Here is a 15,208-nt window from a genome sequence, read left to right as displayed (position 1 = left end):
TTTGGTCTTCAAGATTTGGTGATCATTAATGATTTTTGGTGATCATTCAATATATTTGGTATTTGAATACAATTTGAAGTGCAGTCGTAATTAAAGTGGTGGTACTTTTCTATTTTTAGGCCTTATTTTATTGGTGTTCAGTAATTTTTTTTGGTAAGCATGATTTTTTTATTTAGGGTACCAAAGTATTTTTTGGTGGTCATTATATTTGTAGCCTTTTAATAATACAAAACAATATTTTTTTTTAATATATTTATTTCGAATAAGTAAATCACAATATTCCATTTAAAAAATCTAAGTACCTACAATATAAAATTACAATTAAAATGTTATTTTATTATATCATTAAGTATATCCTTAAGATTAACTTAAAGCTTACAAAATTATAAATATAAGTACTGGTACCTATATAGTTTGTTACAGTATTTTTCTGCTGCGCTCACCACCGTTTTGATCTTTTTTTCATTGCAACTACAAGGCCACACTCTTCACTGTGTATCGGTGGACCTTATTAAAAAAGGCATAAGATCCACCGCTAGTTAAGAGTGTTGCTGACTGTACGATACCACATATTTCTGGTTAAAACCTTGTAAATATTTCGAAGCCAACAGACAATCTTGGAATTACGTAACTTTTCGTCGCGTCTGCCATCCCGATAATAATTACTTTTCGATTGACGTGTATCGATAAATTATTTCCAATTTGGGTACGGCTGCTGTGCCTTATTTATCGGTCTTTACTTGCAGACACATACTTAAAATATATACCTATATACTATACAGATGTATTGCATTATTGTTTTCCATCATACTTTGTCGGAAACGTTCGTATTTGTCATGCTACTTCACTGACTGAAATACCAAGACACGTTCGTACGTTTCCATTAAAATACGATGCAAAAGAATTATGCACTAATTAATTATACAAATGGAAGCACATTAATTATCATTTTTATGAATTCGTTGAGGCAGTTTTGCCAATGCTTATGTATAATAATTCTCAAAACTCAGTAGTACCTTTAATAATTATATATGTACCTAAATATGAAAAAAATAACATAATGATAGAAAGTACGAAGAATATTTAGAGAAATAAATAAAGTTTTTGTAGTACTTAAATAAGAAAGGAAATGCTCATGGTTATGTTTATTTTTACTTCAATAACATGAGATCCTACTTAGAATATAGAAATAGGAAGATTTTATAATTCCATATTGTTAAGGTAAAACCTAATTGAATAGGAACTTTATAAAGAAACTAAAATATACTTATAACTATCGAAGTCTTAAGGACATTAAAATTCAAATCGACATAAGTGAGTTTTAGACAAAAGTTATCAATAATGATGGCTCAAATTTATCTTAGAAATATTTCACATTCATTTACGAATTACAAAAATTGTAAAAATTTTCTCTCGATCGCCAAGCTCTTGCCAAAATATATGTAATACGTTGCCAGATGGCACTTTTAGATGCCCGATCGCTTCAAAATTTGCTAAAAGTAGCAACGTGTGTTGCTTAATTCAGTTAGTTTATCAACCGAATAACTTGCCTTATTAAATACATATTACTAAATACGACTACATCCCAACATCCATAGAATACTCCTTATTATGAAACAGACTGATCAACACTTTCTTCCTCATCCCCCCCATATTCTCGCTATACCCCTCCGCGCACTGTATGTACGCTTTCTTGAACGTTTCCCCCCCATCTGGGATAAGGAACTGTTTCCTCTTTCTGTTTCTTCTTCGGTTTTCTGGACTCCTGGTAGTTTGGGCCTCGTTTTCTCTGCTTTGTATCGGGGAGTGGAAGAGCTTCTTGCTGATTGGCTGTAAGTTTTTGTTTTTGCTGCGTACTGGAGAATCGGTTTCCATCTGAAATAGAAGATATTGGGATATTAGCCTGCGTGTTTTATCAATTACCACATCGGTAAAGTAAGGACGCTAAGCAGGAAGAATTTCATTCATTGACCTGCCGTTGCCTATCTCTGTCGCACGCTCATAATTAAGAGGAAATACCAGCTGAGCTCCTTCTCAACTTTGAGAATTTTAGGTAAATATCTCCGTCGCGCTGACGGGAACGCTCCTAAAATAAGTCCGATAAGGACAACTGCAGCTTGGGCGAAAAATCTTACGTAAAAATCTCAGAAATCGAGGTTTCGTTCTCGTCATTTTCCTCCTTCAAAACATAGCCAATATTAACGAAATTTTGGGAACAAAATGATAAAGAAATTATCCGTGTCTGTTTTGATTTTTGTGGCGCATTTATTTGCCCGTTTTTAGCGCTGTTTGAAGTAACCTAGTTCTTTTAAAAACAAAAATAATAGAAAAAGCAAAATGTACGAACACAGGTACTGGTAATATTGAACTCATATAAAAAAATCGATGACGTAATTTATGGACAGCCCCATGGGCGAGACAGCAATATAATTATGCGTGTGCGATAGATATAGGAACAGGCGAGACAATTGACAAAATTCTTCGTGCTTCGTGTCCTTACTTTTTGTGTTTCGTTCTCTCTTATACAATTCCTATGAGAGTGAAAAAGATAAGGGAAGCGAGTTGGCGGTCAGTTGTTGCCTTTCTGAGAAAAAGTGGATCTACCCTTAAGCCCAATCCATTCTATTCGAACAATTACAAGCTTACCTACCGATCGGCTACCAGAACGGTTACCATCAGTTTGTCACTGACATAAACGCCGTCGAGAACGTAATTTACTTTCTATACATCCCGTTTGCACTAATATGCGAGTGCGAGCGAGATGTATAGAAAGTAAATTACGTTCTCGACGGCGTTTATGTCAGTGACAAACTGATGGTAACCGTACTGCTTGTTATCAGACATAGAAGTTTTTATGGCAACAACGAGTGTTTGAAAAATTATTATTATTTATTTATTTTATTTTATCAATAAGTTAAGATTAATAAGTAATAAGTCATAGATTAATATTTAAAAGATGTAACTTTTACTTGTTGTAGTTAAGTTACCGAGAAATTTCAGGAATGCAAATCAATTACAAAGCGGTACATAATTTCTTTATTACCTACACATATTTAAATAAAAAATAAAAAAATAAAATTCATTTATTTCGGACCATAGAATCCATATCGTAACTAAATTACATCAAATTTAAAATAATTTAGTACTTAAAAATTAAAGCGTAAACTGTAGTATACAGTGCAAAAAGAATAGCAAACAACCAATACATATATCAAAAGAGAAGAACATATCGAACGTGTCGTGTATTTCGCGATAGCTATCTTCTTATAAAATGTAATAAATATCTAAGTATAACGTTAAGGTATATAACATCGATAACAGACATGTCGATATTTCATTTTGTCAATCACTTTATTTTGCTACAAAAACTTGTATGTCTGGTTATGATACAACCCCATTTCATATACCATGGCTCGATTCCACTAGAAACTGCACAAAGAGAACCATAACGTTGATCTATTGTTTAACATATGCTTTACGAGCTCTGCTCTTCAAAGTCAGCATGTGGTGGGCATCAGTTCATGCCCCCCCCCCCCCTCTCGCCTTTTTAAAACTTAAATGTATTCCGTTCGGATAACAAGATATTACATCTTTCTAAAGTCTGTTTAATTCAAACTCACCATATCATTATCCGACATAAACTCCACAGAGTCATCCAAGATGTTGTTCCTTATCAACACGGTCAGATTGTCTCGTGTTATTCTATTTATTGGTGTCGACACACTTGCCGCGGCCATATCTCTGTTTTCTTGCTCCAATTAAATAACGGTTATATTCGAATGTCTACTGCTTAAAACACAGAACCAAAGTTCAAGTTCATATCACAAAAATACTCCAACAAAGAACAAATACTTAAGACATCCACAAAAACAAGTGACGATAGTTTGTTGAAAACTCAATTTGGCGGTCTATAATTAATTGAGTTTATACTTTACTATAACCGTTTCACACTTATATTCTATTTGAAGACACTATTCTTGTGTTTAGTTATCACCACTGCACAGTTCACTATCCATCCGTTGCTTATTATATCTTCATCAGTCCTTATATTCGCGCTAAAACAATATTTATAAACTCAAGTTAACACGCACTGCACTGCATTGTGTACTATTTTAGAACAGCCAACTCGATTTAACCGCAACAGTCGGTATTCGATTAAAAACAGGTTGGTAGACGCGTCCGACGGGAGCGCAGAGCAGGTACTGCCGGATGGAGTGAGTAGGGATGCGCGGGAGTTATTATCGATACGAGTATTTCATTCAGCATGTGACTTTGAAAAGAATTTACGTTTCCGAAATACTTGATTATTGTTTAAACAAAAAATGGACGGTTGAACCCATGTCGCACGCACTAATAGTCTTATCTTATCAGAATATTTTAAAGCCGAAAGGAAAATAGAGACCAAGATAAGTCTTCAACGATTTTTTGCAGTGCAAATGTTATTTATACGTCAATGTCATAGAAGTTTAACGTTTAAAATAACACTTGCACTTCGTGTGCTATAAAAATCGTTGCAGTCAATCACGAAACAAAACGTTGCTTGAATTGTTTTAAATTGGTATTTATTTTATGTAGGTTTGTTTATATACGCCCTATATAACTATAGTATTATCTAACAAAAGAAAAACGAAATTAAAGCAACTTAGTGTGCGTGAGTTAAACACTTTACTAAAGTATCGATACCGACATCGTTTACTCGAGTTACCTGCGCCTCACTATATTACCGTTCTTCGGGGGTTGAGCAAAAAAATCGCATGCAAGACCCTGTCACCAATTTTAATTTTGCATCCTATTAGGATAGGTTTATGGTTGATTATGGTCAGTGAAGCAAAATTATGTCTTATTTGATTAAATTAAATAGCCCTATGTATGGCCTGTCCGATTTTTAAGATCAGGTTCGCCGTACATTTACTATGATCTTAGAAAACGGATGGATTTTATGTAAGTAGGTACTATTTATGCTTTAAGTTCTGCACATTCATTGATTTAGATTTTAAAATACTTACCGTAAAATATTTTTTTATTCATTATGGATTATTAAGCCCAAACAAAAGACACTTGAAGGAACTGCACCTAATAGGGACCATCTTGACACGAGAGGTTTAGTCTATACTCAAAATATTTTTTTAAAAATACGCAAACATGACGAGGAACTAAAATACATTTTTATTTATTTATGTAGGTTTATTTAAGACTTGAAACCCCTAAAATATAATAAAACAAGTGTCTTGTTATATTTAAGATTTATTACAATAATAAACATCTGGTAGCAGGTAGGGAAGTAGGTAAACACTTGTATTCGACAAATCAAATTATTAAATTACAAAAATAAGTACATATTTCTGGGCAAAAAATAAATCTGTGTTTCTAAAAACATAATGTTTTCTTTACTCATGAAGTAGTCGAGATATAATATTATTTTTGTAAATAAAATCATTTGAATTAATAAGTGTAGCTAGGTATTCACAATTATACAATAAATAAATTATTTAGTAGAATATCTACAGTCAAGGTATTATTTAATAACTAAAAAACTTAAAACATAATAACTTAATAAGTAATATTTTTATAGTCACAACTAATAACTAACCCTAAGTTAGTAATATAAAGATAATAGATTATTTATTGTAATTTAAAATTTCTTAACACTTATTTGCGTTTTCAAAGGTGGTCTAAATAAAATATAAAATTAAATGTCTACAAATTATGTAGAAAAGAAAAGTATTTTTAAATAAATTCTGTAAATTAAGAATATAAACTGTAATTTTGCCTGCCTTATATTTTTGCAATTAAAATTTATGTTTTATGATTGTTCAACCAGTCAAGATAGGTAAGAATTGACTTGGTATGTTAGTTTAAGGTATGAAAGAAAAAATTGCCTTTTTAACCCCCGACACAATATAGTTATTTTCATTTGGTTTGTAATTTACCATGATAGGCTTAATTTGTCTGAATTCTAATTATATTTGGCAGTCAACATTTACAGCATTATTTGGTAGTAGGTTTTTTTTTACTGTTCGACTTAAAATAGGTACTCAATTTTTTTATATAACCCATTTGAAATTTTCTTACAATACCATTAATTCATTTTTCAACTTCTGCTTAATAACTTTCATATATTCTACATCGTACCTAGCTTCCTGCTTTTCCTGGATCTGGTTCACATTTCTTTTCTGACTCGATTTCTTCGCGAATGCATTTCTAGCGTTCGATACCTTGTTCTTCAAATTCTCGTTGTTCCAAACATCAACACCGTTCAGCTTCATCGTCGGAGATAATTTTATACTATCTAACGATCTCATTTGACTCAGGAAACTCACAGACGTATCTTCAACGAATTCCTCTTCAAGAAAACTGAATGTTCTCGGACAATTTGCTATCATTGTTATTTCTTCTTTGATCATTTTCCTCTTTATATAAAAGGCCACGTTTTGAACGTTGTTTTTCAATTGACATTTAGAAGCATACTCCTTAAATTCTATGAGGAACTTCTTCAGAGTAATAGAGTGGCTCAAGCAATGCCTTCTGATTAGCTGACTCGATTCGACTATCTGGTGTTTAGTAACCCCGTTTTTGGGTCCGATCTCCTCAAAGCCTTCTAGTTTGAACACGCATTTCTCGTTCCTGATGGCTTCTAGTTTGGTGACGTAGTAGTTTTCCAGCTGCGTGTTGGTGTAGAGTTTGGGGTGGTGGGAGTTGAGGTAGGTGGAGGAGGGCGGAAGGTTGGTGAAGAGATCGAACTCGTGATGACGGCTGACGGCCCGGCTGTCCACTGGGAGCTTGTCCTCCTATAAAAATTAGAAATTGTGATGACACAAAATCATGACTTAAATTAGGTCTCACTTTTATTCAGAAATGAGGATGGATAACTAAGAAACTAATTCCCGAAATCTAAAATTATAATTTAATACAACACAAGCCTTCTTGAGCTTACCGCGGGGCTTAGTCAATTTGTGTAAAAAATTTGACGTTTCTTCAAACCAAAACGTCACTTTTGACACTGACATATCCGATTCGCATCGTATCTTTAGCGATTTTTTAATGTAGGTATTTCTAAGTTCGATTCAGGCCGTGTGTCTGTGAGGATATGAACTCACCAATCCTTCCAAGAAGTGGAAGTAATTGCAGACGTCCTTGAACTTGTTGGTCTGACCACAGTGGAGCCAGACGATGAAGGCGCGCCTCACTGTCACGTTTGTGTACGCTGGCGAAGGCGGCTCCAGAAGCGTGTGCTCGGTTAGACGGTGCATGGCTCTGGAAATTATAATTGCCTTGTGTTACATATTCAATAAAGTCTTAATTGAGTTTATTTTTATAAGACGAATTGTCATCCTACTTTCTGAACGATAGTAATAAAATTAAGAAAAGCGTAGTTAATATTTTCAAAAGTAAATATTTTTATAAAATACATAAATAAATATTAAAGGACAATTTTACACAGATCAACCTAGTCCCCGTGTAAGCTCAGTAATTATATGTATGTATGTAAGTTTGTGTAAACTTGTTTATGTGCAATAAAGTGACATACATACATATATACCTACATAATGTATGTATATAAACACTGACAAAGAAAACATAGATATGTAATTCAGGAACAAAATATTTGTGATAAAACTGATAAACAATAAATGCCCTTACAAGGATTCGAACCCGGGACCTTCTGCTTCGTAAGCTTGGCTACTACTGACTAAGCAAGGAGGCCGTCTTATTTTTAGTTTTAAGCATTATTTAAATAACCTGTCTTACTTTTCGCTCGCTACTTAAGAACTGAATCTACCCTGATCCGTAATAATGGTCCCACGAGCATTACATAATATCAGAACAAAAAGGCAATCCTAGTTTTATATCACCTTCCCAATTCTTAAAACCTACAATCGATTTTACTACTTAACAAAAGCTTTTACACGAACCAGAATACTTGACCCCTCCTTCAGTATTAAGATAAGGAACGCAGGGGTCTATTTAGACTGAATTTTACTTTTTACCTACAGTTTCTTATGGAACTTTGACAAAACGGACTAAAAGGGTCTCCTTGTAGTCGTAAATGGATTATTCCAATATTTCGAGAAATTAGATAACATTTACAGAGGTTTTCGAAGGTTATTCTTAAATTGCCAAAGTACTGTTACGAGACCCTCGGCGCGATTCGGGAAATGAATTAGAGATTCACTAGATTTGAAATAGTAAGGTGTACAATCATCTACCGCGGGAAATTATAACAGCACAAAGTGCTTCACTTTCTAAATCAAAACTTAAAAAATGGCTTCTCGAGCAGACGTTTTACGACCACAAGGAGCTATTTAATTAATTAATAATGTAAGTTAAACCTATGGTTTAAAATTTTATTTTGGGATGAAATCTCATTTTATGTAGTTACACACTGTAATCTAGTATTGACATGTAATTTTTATTATCAATAAATTATTATGATTATGATTATGATTATTATGATTATGGTGGCTGGCGCTTACGCTATTATTAACGTCGCTCCAATATTCAGCCGGGGCAATGGTACCTTTTGCCGTGGAACGTCACATATCTTTACTATTTCATATCTAGTGAATCTCTAATTCATTTCCCGAATCGCGCCGTCTGCCCGATTCGAACTTTAAGATACGTCAATTAATAGATCTAGAAAGGATATGGATTAGGTAGATATGTCAAAAGTGACGTTTCTGTTTGAAGAAACATCACATTTGACAGTGACTTATCTAACCCATATCGTTTCTAGATCGATTAATTGACGTACCTTAAAGTTCGAATCGGGCCGTTATAAGAGTTTTGGGTACCTACTTCAAAAAAATGTGTACAGGGCGCGTAGCCATCGTGCCAATCGTTAACGCTCAGTAGCGTATCGTAATCATCTCTCTCTATCACTCTTCCTCACTAGTGCGACAGTGGCAGTTGCGCTTCGTTCGCTACGGAGCTTTAACGATTGCACGTTGGCTACGCACCCTGGTTCTTAAGGCCCCATGGGTAAGCGTGAGCGAGACACTTACCTAGTAACGCTCACGCTCCGTGAGAATGGGAGAAGAACCTGAACCAACGTAGCCTTAAGGGTCTGTCAACACCCTCTGTTAACTTTGTTTTAGTAAAGCAAAAGAAATAATATGTTAATATCCATTATATGTGACGTCCCACGGGTAAAGGCACCTTATGGCGGTTGGCGCTTACGCTATTATTAACGCCGCTCCAATATTATTGCGGCGCTAAGCGACGTAAGCGCCAGCCGCCATAAGGTACCTTTTGCCGTGAAACGTCACATATTTCAAAGAGGCAATGTTTCATAATGTGACACACATTTCTATTATATAAATCTTTTTTTACTAAGCACCTCAGTAGGCATACTATGTTTACACTTTCCTTATAATAAGTTTTAACTTATATAATAATTATATTGTTCTTTGTTTACAGGTATGTCTGCAACTATTGTATCTGCAAAACGCAACTAAATCGTACGTAGGTATCTTATTAAATTGGGGATATTAGATTTATCTAATATTTTATCTTTAATCGCGGTTTGCTGAATCTGAGACCGGGAGTGAGAGAATGAGAGTGGGAGACCGAGCTTTGCTCGGAAAACATATAAAAACTCAATGATGCGCGTTTTCCCAGAGTTAAGATTTAGCTAGATCGATTTATCGCCCCCGAAAACCCCGATATAGCGAATTTCATCGAAATCGTTAGAGCCGTTACCGAGATCCCCGAAATATATTTATAAATAAACAAGAATTGCTCGTTTAAAGGTATTAGATACATATTACATATGATAAAAATAGAGTAATTATAATTAACATAATGATTACTAAACAAATTAATAATTCCATTAATGATAGGGAGGCATAATACTTATTGTACCTATGATCAATTCCTAACAAATTATTGACACGGTATTTGACACGCTGCATAATTGCATATGCATATTAATTATAAAATCATAATCACCATAAATGCAAAAAAATCTTACCTTTATTTTTTTCAGTAAATCAATCGAACCACTGTGAATTTAATACTGACTAGTAACACTATACGAATAATAATTAATCAAAATCAAAATATTAAATTGTTAAATGTCATAAAATAATCATTAATTTGAATAATTTCGAATTATTGGCCGCTACGCGTCCGCGAGCGCTGTCCACCGTCAATTGGTCAACGGTTCATTTCAAAAATTCTATTCGAATTTTGAAACTACCTACATTTTTGGTATCACAAACAAAATTCACTAGCATACCTGCCACTTATCTTCAAAATCTCGTATCTTAGTACAGAAACGATACTAAGATACGCGGTTTCTAAGTATAGTTTTGCTCATGGTATAATAATATACTCCGCCTGGTACTCCATTCCCGTCTTTTCTAGGTCACCTAACTGACACGGGCTTACGTCATCATGCGACAGCGCTATATGATAATATGCGATAGCGCTATATATAGCGGCCATGTTGTTGTGACGTAGCCCCGTGTCACTCTGGGAATGGAAGACCATGTTTTATTAGACTATGGTTTTGCTTGGATTTAGTTATGTTGACAACTGGCATTTTATAAACTTACCCATGCAGCGCGCAGTTTATTTCAAACTCGATCTTATGACTATCAGGTAATAAGAGTTATTTTATAATAAAGGTCTAACTGGTAAAATTGACAAATAGATGAAAATAGTCTGAAGACGCCGTATAACATTAATTTTGTGCATTGGTATAGCAATGTTTTTGTATGTTAAATTCATAATTTTCTGACAAATCGTCCATGCTTTATAACAAAATGGGGTTTTAATTTTTTATTTTTTTATTTATCTAAAAAAAAAACTTATATGGTACATATTTACATTTTTATATTCCGCCAAACTGAGGACAGTTTAGTATTTATGGCGAAGATTCTTTATACATGCAAATAAAACTGAAACATGTAGTAGATTTAATCGTTTAATCGAGTTTCAATGTACTCGTCATAATAAAATTGCTTACACCTTGTGGTTTATTGAGCGTAGTTATATTATTAATTGAGCGTTTTCCAAAAAAAATGTACTACATTTCATTCATGTCTTCATAATATTGACTTCTTGGGCACATTTTACTCAGAATCATTTGTATATTCACGCCTCATACATGAAAAAATGTGTCCCAAAATTTTCTATGAAAATTAATAATAGTATATAAAGAATCGTGGGCCCCTTTAGATAGTTCGTTTTGTTGTCACCCTGGTGTGCACGTATAGTGCAGAGAATTGCATTGAAATCGTACATCTATTTCCAAGAAGGTTTAGGATGGTCATAAATAATAATTTGAGTGTATCATAATAAAAAATAACCTTCTTTTACCAACTAATTTATTACGCATAATCACATATTTTAATATCCTTTTTTTTCATCAATTATTACGCATTCATTTATAATATTCTCATAAAGCTATTTTTAAATCTAGATATTTTTGTTTATTTTACGGCCCTTCAGCCGGTTTGTTTCATATCATCTTATTACTACACAATTATAAAATTATTTGCAGTCTTTTGACTCTCAAAGTTAATTCCCAGTAATTAGAACTCCAAAGCCATTCATTACAATTATTTATATTGCATACACTTTGTTATGATTTTATTTGCAATGGAGTAGTAACAACTAAAACTAAATGCCGCAAATATTTATAGAAAAAAGATTGCATGTAAAAACTATCGTTAACTATTCTAAAATAGGCATGGTCACTAATTAAATGTAATAAAAATCTTCCAGAGCGCTCTTAGCTATCACTTAAATTATTATTTTTGAATCAGCTGATAAAGTTCTTATGTCACAACATTAAAGGAACAATCACATCAAAAACCTCTTCTCTTGTTAAAAGTAAATTAAAAATTGTTACCTCAAATACATAAGTCAATTAATGTCATTATTAGCTAATAACTATTAAGGTAATAACAGAGAAACATTTACATCAAAGAACAACTCTTTAGTTAAAAGTCAATATGTCAAATACACGAGTCAATTAATGTCATTATTAGCTAATAACTACCTATTTAGGTAGTTACCATCATTAGCACCAAATTATTTTATGGCTTGGTAGAAGGTTATGCCTTATTAGCCACCGTTGTAATAATTATTTTCGTAAAAATAATATCCATACAACATTTGATTTTTTATAATATATCTTAAAAGTACGACGCATTGTTAAAACACATGAATTCACAATTGCACATCTAAAAAGTATTATCATGAACAATTTTTAATTTTAGCAAAATAGTTATTAGCATAATATAAAAAATACATTTCAAAATAAAACGAAATATCTCCGTAAAACACTCCCACGCTTTTTAAATTCAGATCGAATGTTATTGTACTTTAATAGCATTGAACCTTGAAATGGTATTTTTATGTAATTTAATTGATTTAATAGGTGGACTATAAGGAACGCCATCAATTTCTAACTAAGTATCGATAAAACAATAATTATAAAAAGTTATTATACTGTCAAGTATCTGAATAATCACATTACAATGTTAGCAATAGCTGGTAGAAATAACTTAAAATTTCCCAAATTTAAAAAAAAATGTGTACAAAACAACTTTAAATGACCCATATATGACCTTAGAAATAAGTATACTCCGAGTGCCGACTAACCATATTCTTCAGTTTCTGCATCAAAGCCCTATTTTGGACATATGTCTTATCCCCAACTGGATACATATTCACACTGAACGATTTAAAAAAATCCTGGACATTTCCAGTTTGGCTGACAGTCGCTGTATTGATCTCTGGCCTATTGATTTTGTCTTTATAGTCGTTCCAGACTGATTTAAGGACTGGAGGCCAGGAATATGTAAGGTTTGCGTAGGGTTTAGAGCCGGGGGATTCAGTTTTGTCCGGGTTGGGAGTGCTGGCGCGGACCCAGGATTCGACGTCTTTGATTGGCTGGTGGACTTGCTCGTTGGATTCGCTGCTGGAATGGAATTCTGGGCGCGGGACGCTGATAGCTGGAAATTGAAATTGAATATTTAATTTTCAGTTAAATATAAAGTTTTAAAAATACGCGGTGACATTTTTAAATTAAATTAAAGCAGTCCAAAATATTACATTTATATAAATAATTTACTAAAAATTAAGAAAATGGAAAATGTAAATTAATTTAACGTTATTTTCTTACAAAATTTATTATTTGTATGGTTTACAAGACGATTCTACGCTAAGACCTCAAGGTTGATGGGATTGTGTTGTTTTATAAGAGAATTACTTCGACCTTCTATCGTCTTAACTCGGCGCTTGCCGCCGAACTTAAATAAACTTGTATTACAAATTTTAGTTCAATAACTTCAATAAAACACAAGCAAGCGTGGAAAAATAATACTGATTGCGCACTTATTCAGGTGATGGTACCATAATAATTGAGCGATCAGTATTATTTTCATGAAGGCACAAGTTTTCATTAACCAATGAATATTATATGATCTATATAAAATTTATGTACAATGGGCTGTGCTCTAAGGAATTATTTAACATGATGCCAACGGCCGCTTTCTATCACCGCACCGCTCGCCGCCGGCAGGGTGTTCATCCTCACACCCTAGAACCTAAATGGTCGCGTACTGTGCGATTTAAGAGGAATTTCCTCCCGCGGACGCTCCGGCTGTGGAATGAGCTCATTCCGAGGTTTTCCCGAGGGTGTACAGTATGGGGTTCTTCAAAAAAGGAGTGTACAGGTTTTTAAAAGGTCGGCAACGACCATGTAACACCTCTGGAGTTGCAGGCGTCCATAGGCTACGGTGACTGCTTACCATCAGGCGGGCCGTATGCTTGTTTGCCACCGATGTGGTATAAAAAACAAAATGTAAAAATGAACACGCGACTCGATCATTTGGCCAATTAGATATGTATTTTATTTAGATAATGGCCTTTTTATATTCATATGGTATTAAGGTGATTTTATTACTTATATAATATTTAAAACTTTCGCGTTTTTAACACATTAACTCACATTTATAGACGGGTCTATCGGGTCGGGGGAAACGTCGGTAAATAAAGGTAATAAAATAAATTCGCGATAGACCCGTCTATAAATGAGTTAATGTTTTATTACTTATGCACAAAATTAAACAAAATCCATCAACCTATATGTTTTGGCAATAAACTGATTTGAAGTTTGAAAATACATATAAGAAGAACGACTTACCGGGCGGTGATTTAAGTTCATGACTGCCCATCGCCGTGGCTTCAGCAAAAGACCGCGGCGATATCGGTGCGTTACGGCCCTGTGTTAGCCCAGTAACGGACGGGGACAGCCCAGTAACGGACGGTGTCGACCCAGTGACGGACTGAGGAGGTGTGGGTCCGATGGGCTCGCATCGGCACTTGATGAGCTGGCAACGGGTGCAGTCGGAGGCTTCGAAGTCCTCTAGCAGCTGGATCAGGGAGCGGCGGATCGATTGGAGGTTTAGTTCCTGGAAATAATTGAAATATATTATTATTGCGACATATAAAGAAGTAAATTTAAAAGTGGGATAATTACTATTTTGGGTGAGACTTGAACTCACGACATCTGGATCGATACTCTAGCGCGCTGCCATCTGAGCCACAAGACCTCATCCATAGCCAGCAAATCTTGCCATCATATCAAGTCTCGCCCAAGACAGTAATTATTCCACTTTTAAATTTATTCTAAGCTTATAGCATTGTTCGCAGACGTTTCTGCTTGTACGTTCATATTATCGAGTTAACCCCTTACTTCATGTCATAGAAAAATCATTTGTTTAAAAATTAACTTTAATAGTTATCAATAGAGTTGAAAATTATAACTGCCCTATAGGGCTGCGTATGCGGTGAAGGGTTAAGTAGATACGTTTATATAAGTTACCTAGATATAAACTACCTAGCTTACATACATTTATAGAAGCCTCATCTGCCAACAAACCACATTGTGGTTTGGCAGATGAATTAATGTACGATTCGTACATAAACGTTTAAGTATTGATTTATTTTTATCTAGCACAAATCTAAATCATTCATAACCTATTATCACAAACAGAATACGTCTTAGAACAGACAAACACACACATCAAACTCTACCATACTATATATATATCTACACATCGATAATGAAACAAAATGAAAAACTCACCAACTGAAAACTACTATCGGTATAGTAGTATGACTGATCATACCACATTATAAAATAAATTAATTTTTAGATTTTTTCAAAATTTAGATGTTACTCGGTTAGCCG

The 15,208-nt window shown here is 34.0% G+C and overlaps 3 protein-coding genes and 1 long non-coding RNA gene across 4 annotated transcripts in view; 2 read left to right on the top strand and 2 right to left on the bottom strand.

Moving 5' to 3' along the window:
- Positions 1-15,208, top strand: part of LOC134801194 (uncharacterized) — a 156,341-nt gene that overhangs the window by 25,264 nt on the left and 115,869 nt on the right. The window lies entirely within an intron of this gene.
- LOC134801167 (complexin) overlaps positions 1-15,208 on the top strand; it is a 136,428-nt gene that overhangs the window by 5,351 nt on the left and 115,869 nt on the right. The window lies entirely within an intron of this gene.
- LOC134801205 (uncharacterized) lies at positions 1,562-3,782 on the bottom strand. Its single transcript, XM_063773738.1, has 2 exons — positions 3,621-3,782; positions 1,562-1,875 (listed from the first exon to the last, which is right to left on the bottom strand). Exons 1-2 carry the CDS (start codon positions 3,735-3,737, stop codon positions 1,579-1,581), a joined length of 414 nt encoding a protein of 137 aa, XP_063629808.1. The 5' UTR covers positions 3,738-3,782; the 3' UTR covers positions 1,562-1,578.
- LOC134800996 (uncharacterized) lies at positions 6,046-7,250 on the bottom strand. Its single transcript, XM_063773493.1, has 2 exons — positions 7,098-7,250; positions 6,046-6,788 (listed from the first exon to the last, which is right to left on the bottom strand). The coding sequence occupies exons 1-2, from the start codon at positions 7,248-7,250 to the stop codon at positions 6,069-6,071; spliced, it is 873 nt and encodes a 290-aa protein (XP_063629563.1). The 3' UTR covers positions 6,046-6,068.

The sequence above is a fragment of the Cydia splendana genome, chromosome 21, assembly GCF_910591565.1.
Source record: "Cydia splendana chromosome 21, ilCydSple1.2, whole genome shotgun sequence".
NCBI classification, from domain to species: Eukaryota; Metazoa; Arthropoda; class Insecta; order Lepidoptera; family Tortricidae; genus Cydia; species Cydia splendana.
Note: the sequence above shows the minus strand (reverse complement) of the source record. Positions and strands in the feature narration are given on the sequence as shown.

Excerpts from the sequence above, each read along its gene's own strand:
- LOC134800996 (XM_063773493.1), bottom strand. The coding sequence starts at position 7,250 with ATGCACCGTCTAACCGAGCACACGCTTCTGGAGCCGCCTTCGCCAGCG. Across the intron at positions 6,789-7,097 it reads TCCACTTCTTGGAAGGATTG|GAGGACAAGCTCCCAGTGGA; the intron begins GTGAGTTCATAT and ends TAATTTTTATAG.
- LOC134801205 (XM_063773738.1), bottom strand. The coding sequence starts at position 3,737 with ATGGCCGCGGCAAGTGTGTCGACACCAATAAATAGAATAACACGAGAC. Across the intron at positions 1,876-3,620 it reads TTATGTCGGATAATGATATG|ATGGAAACCGATTCTCCAGT; the intron begins GTGAGTTTGAAT and ends CTTCTATTTCAG.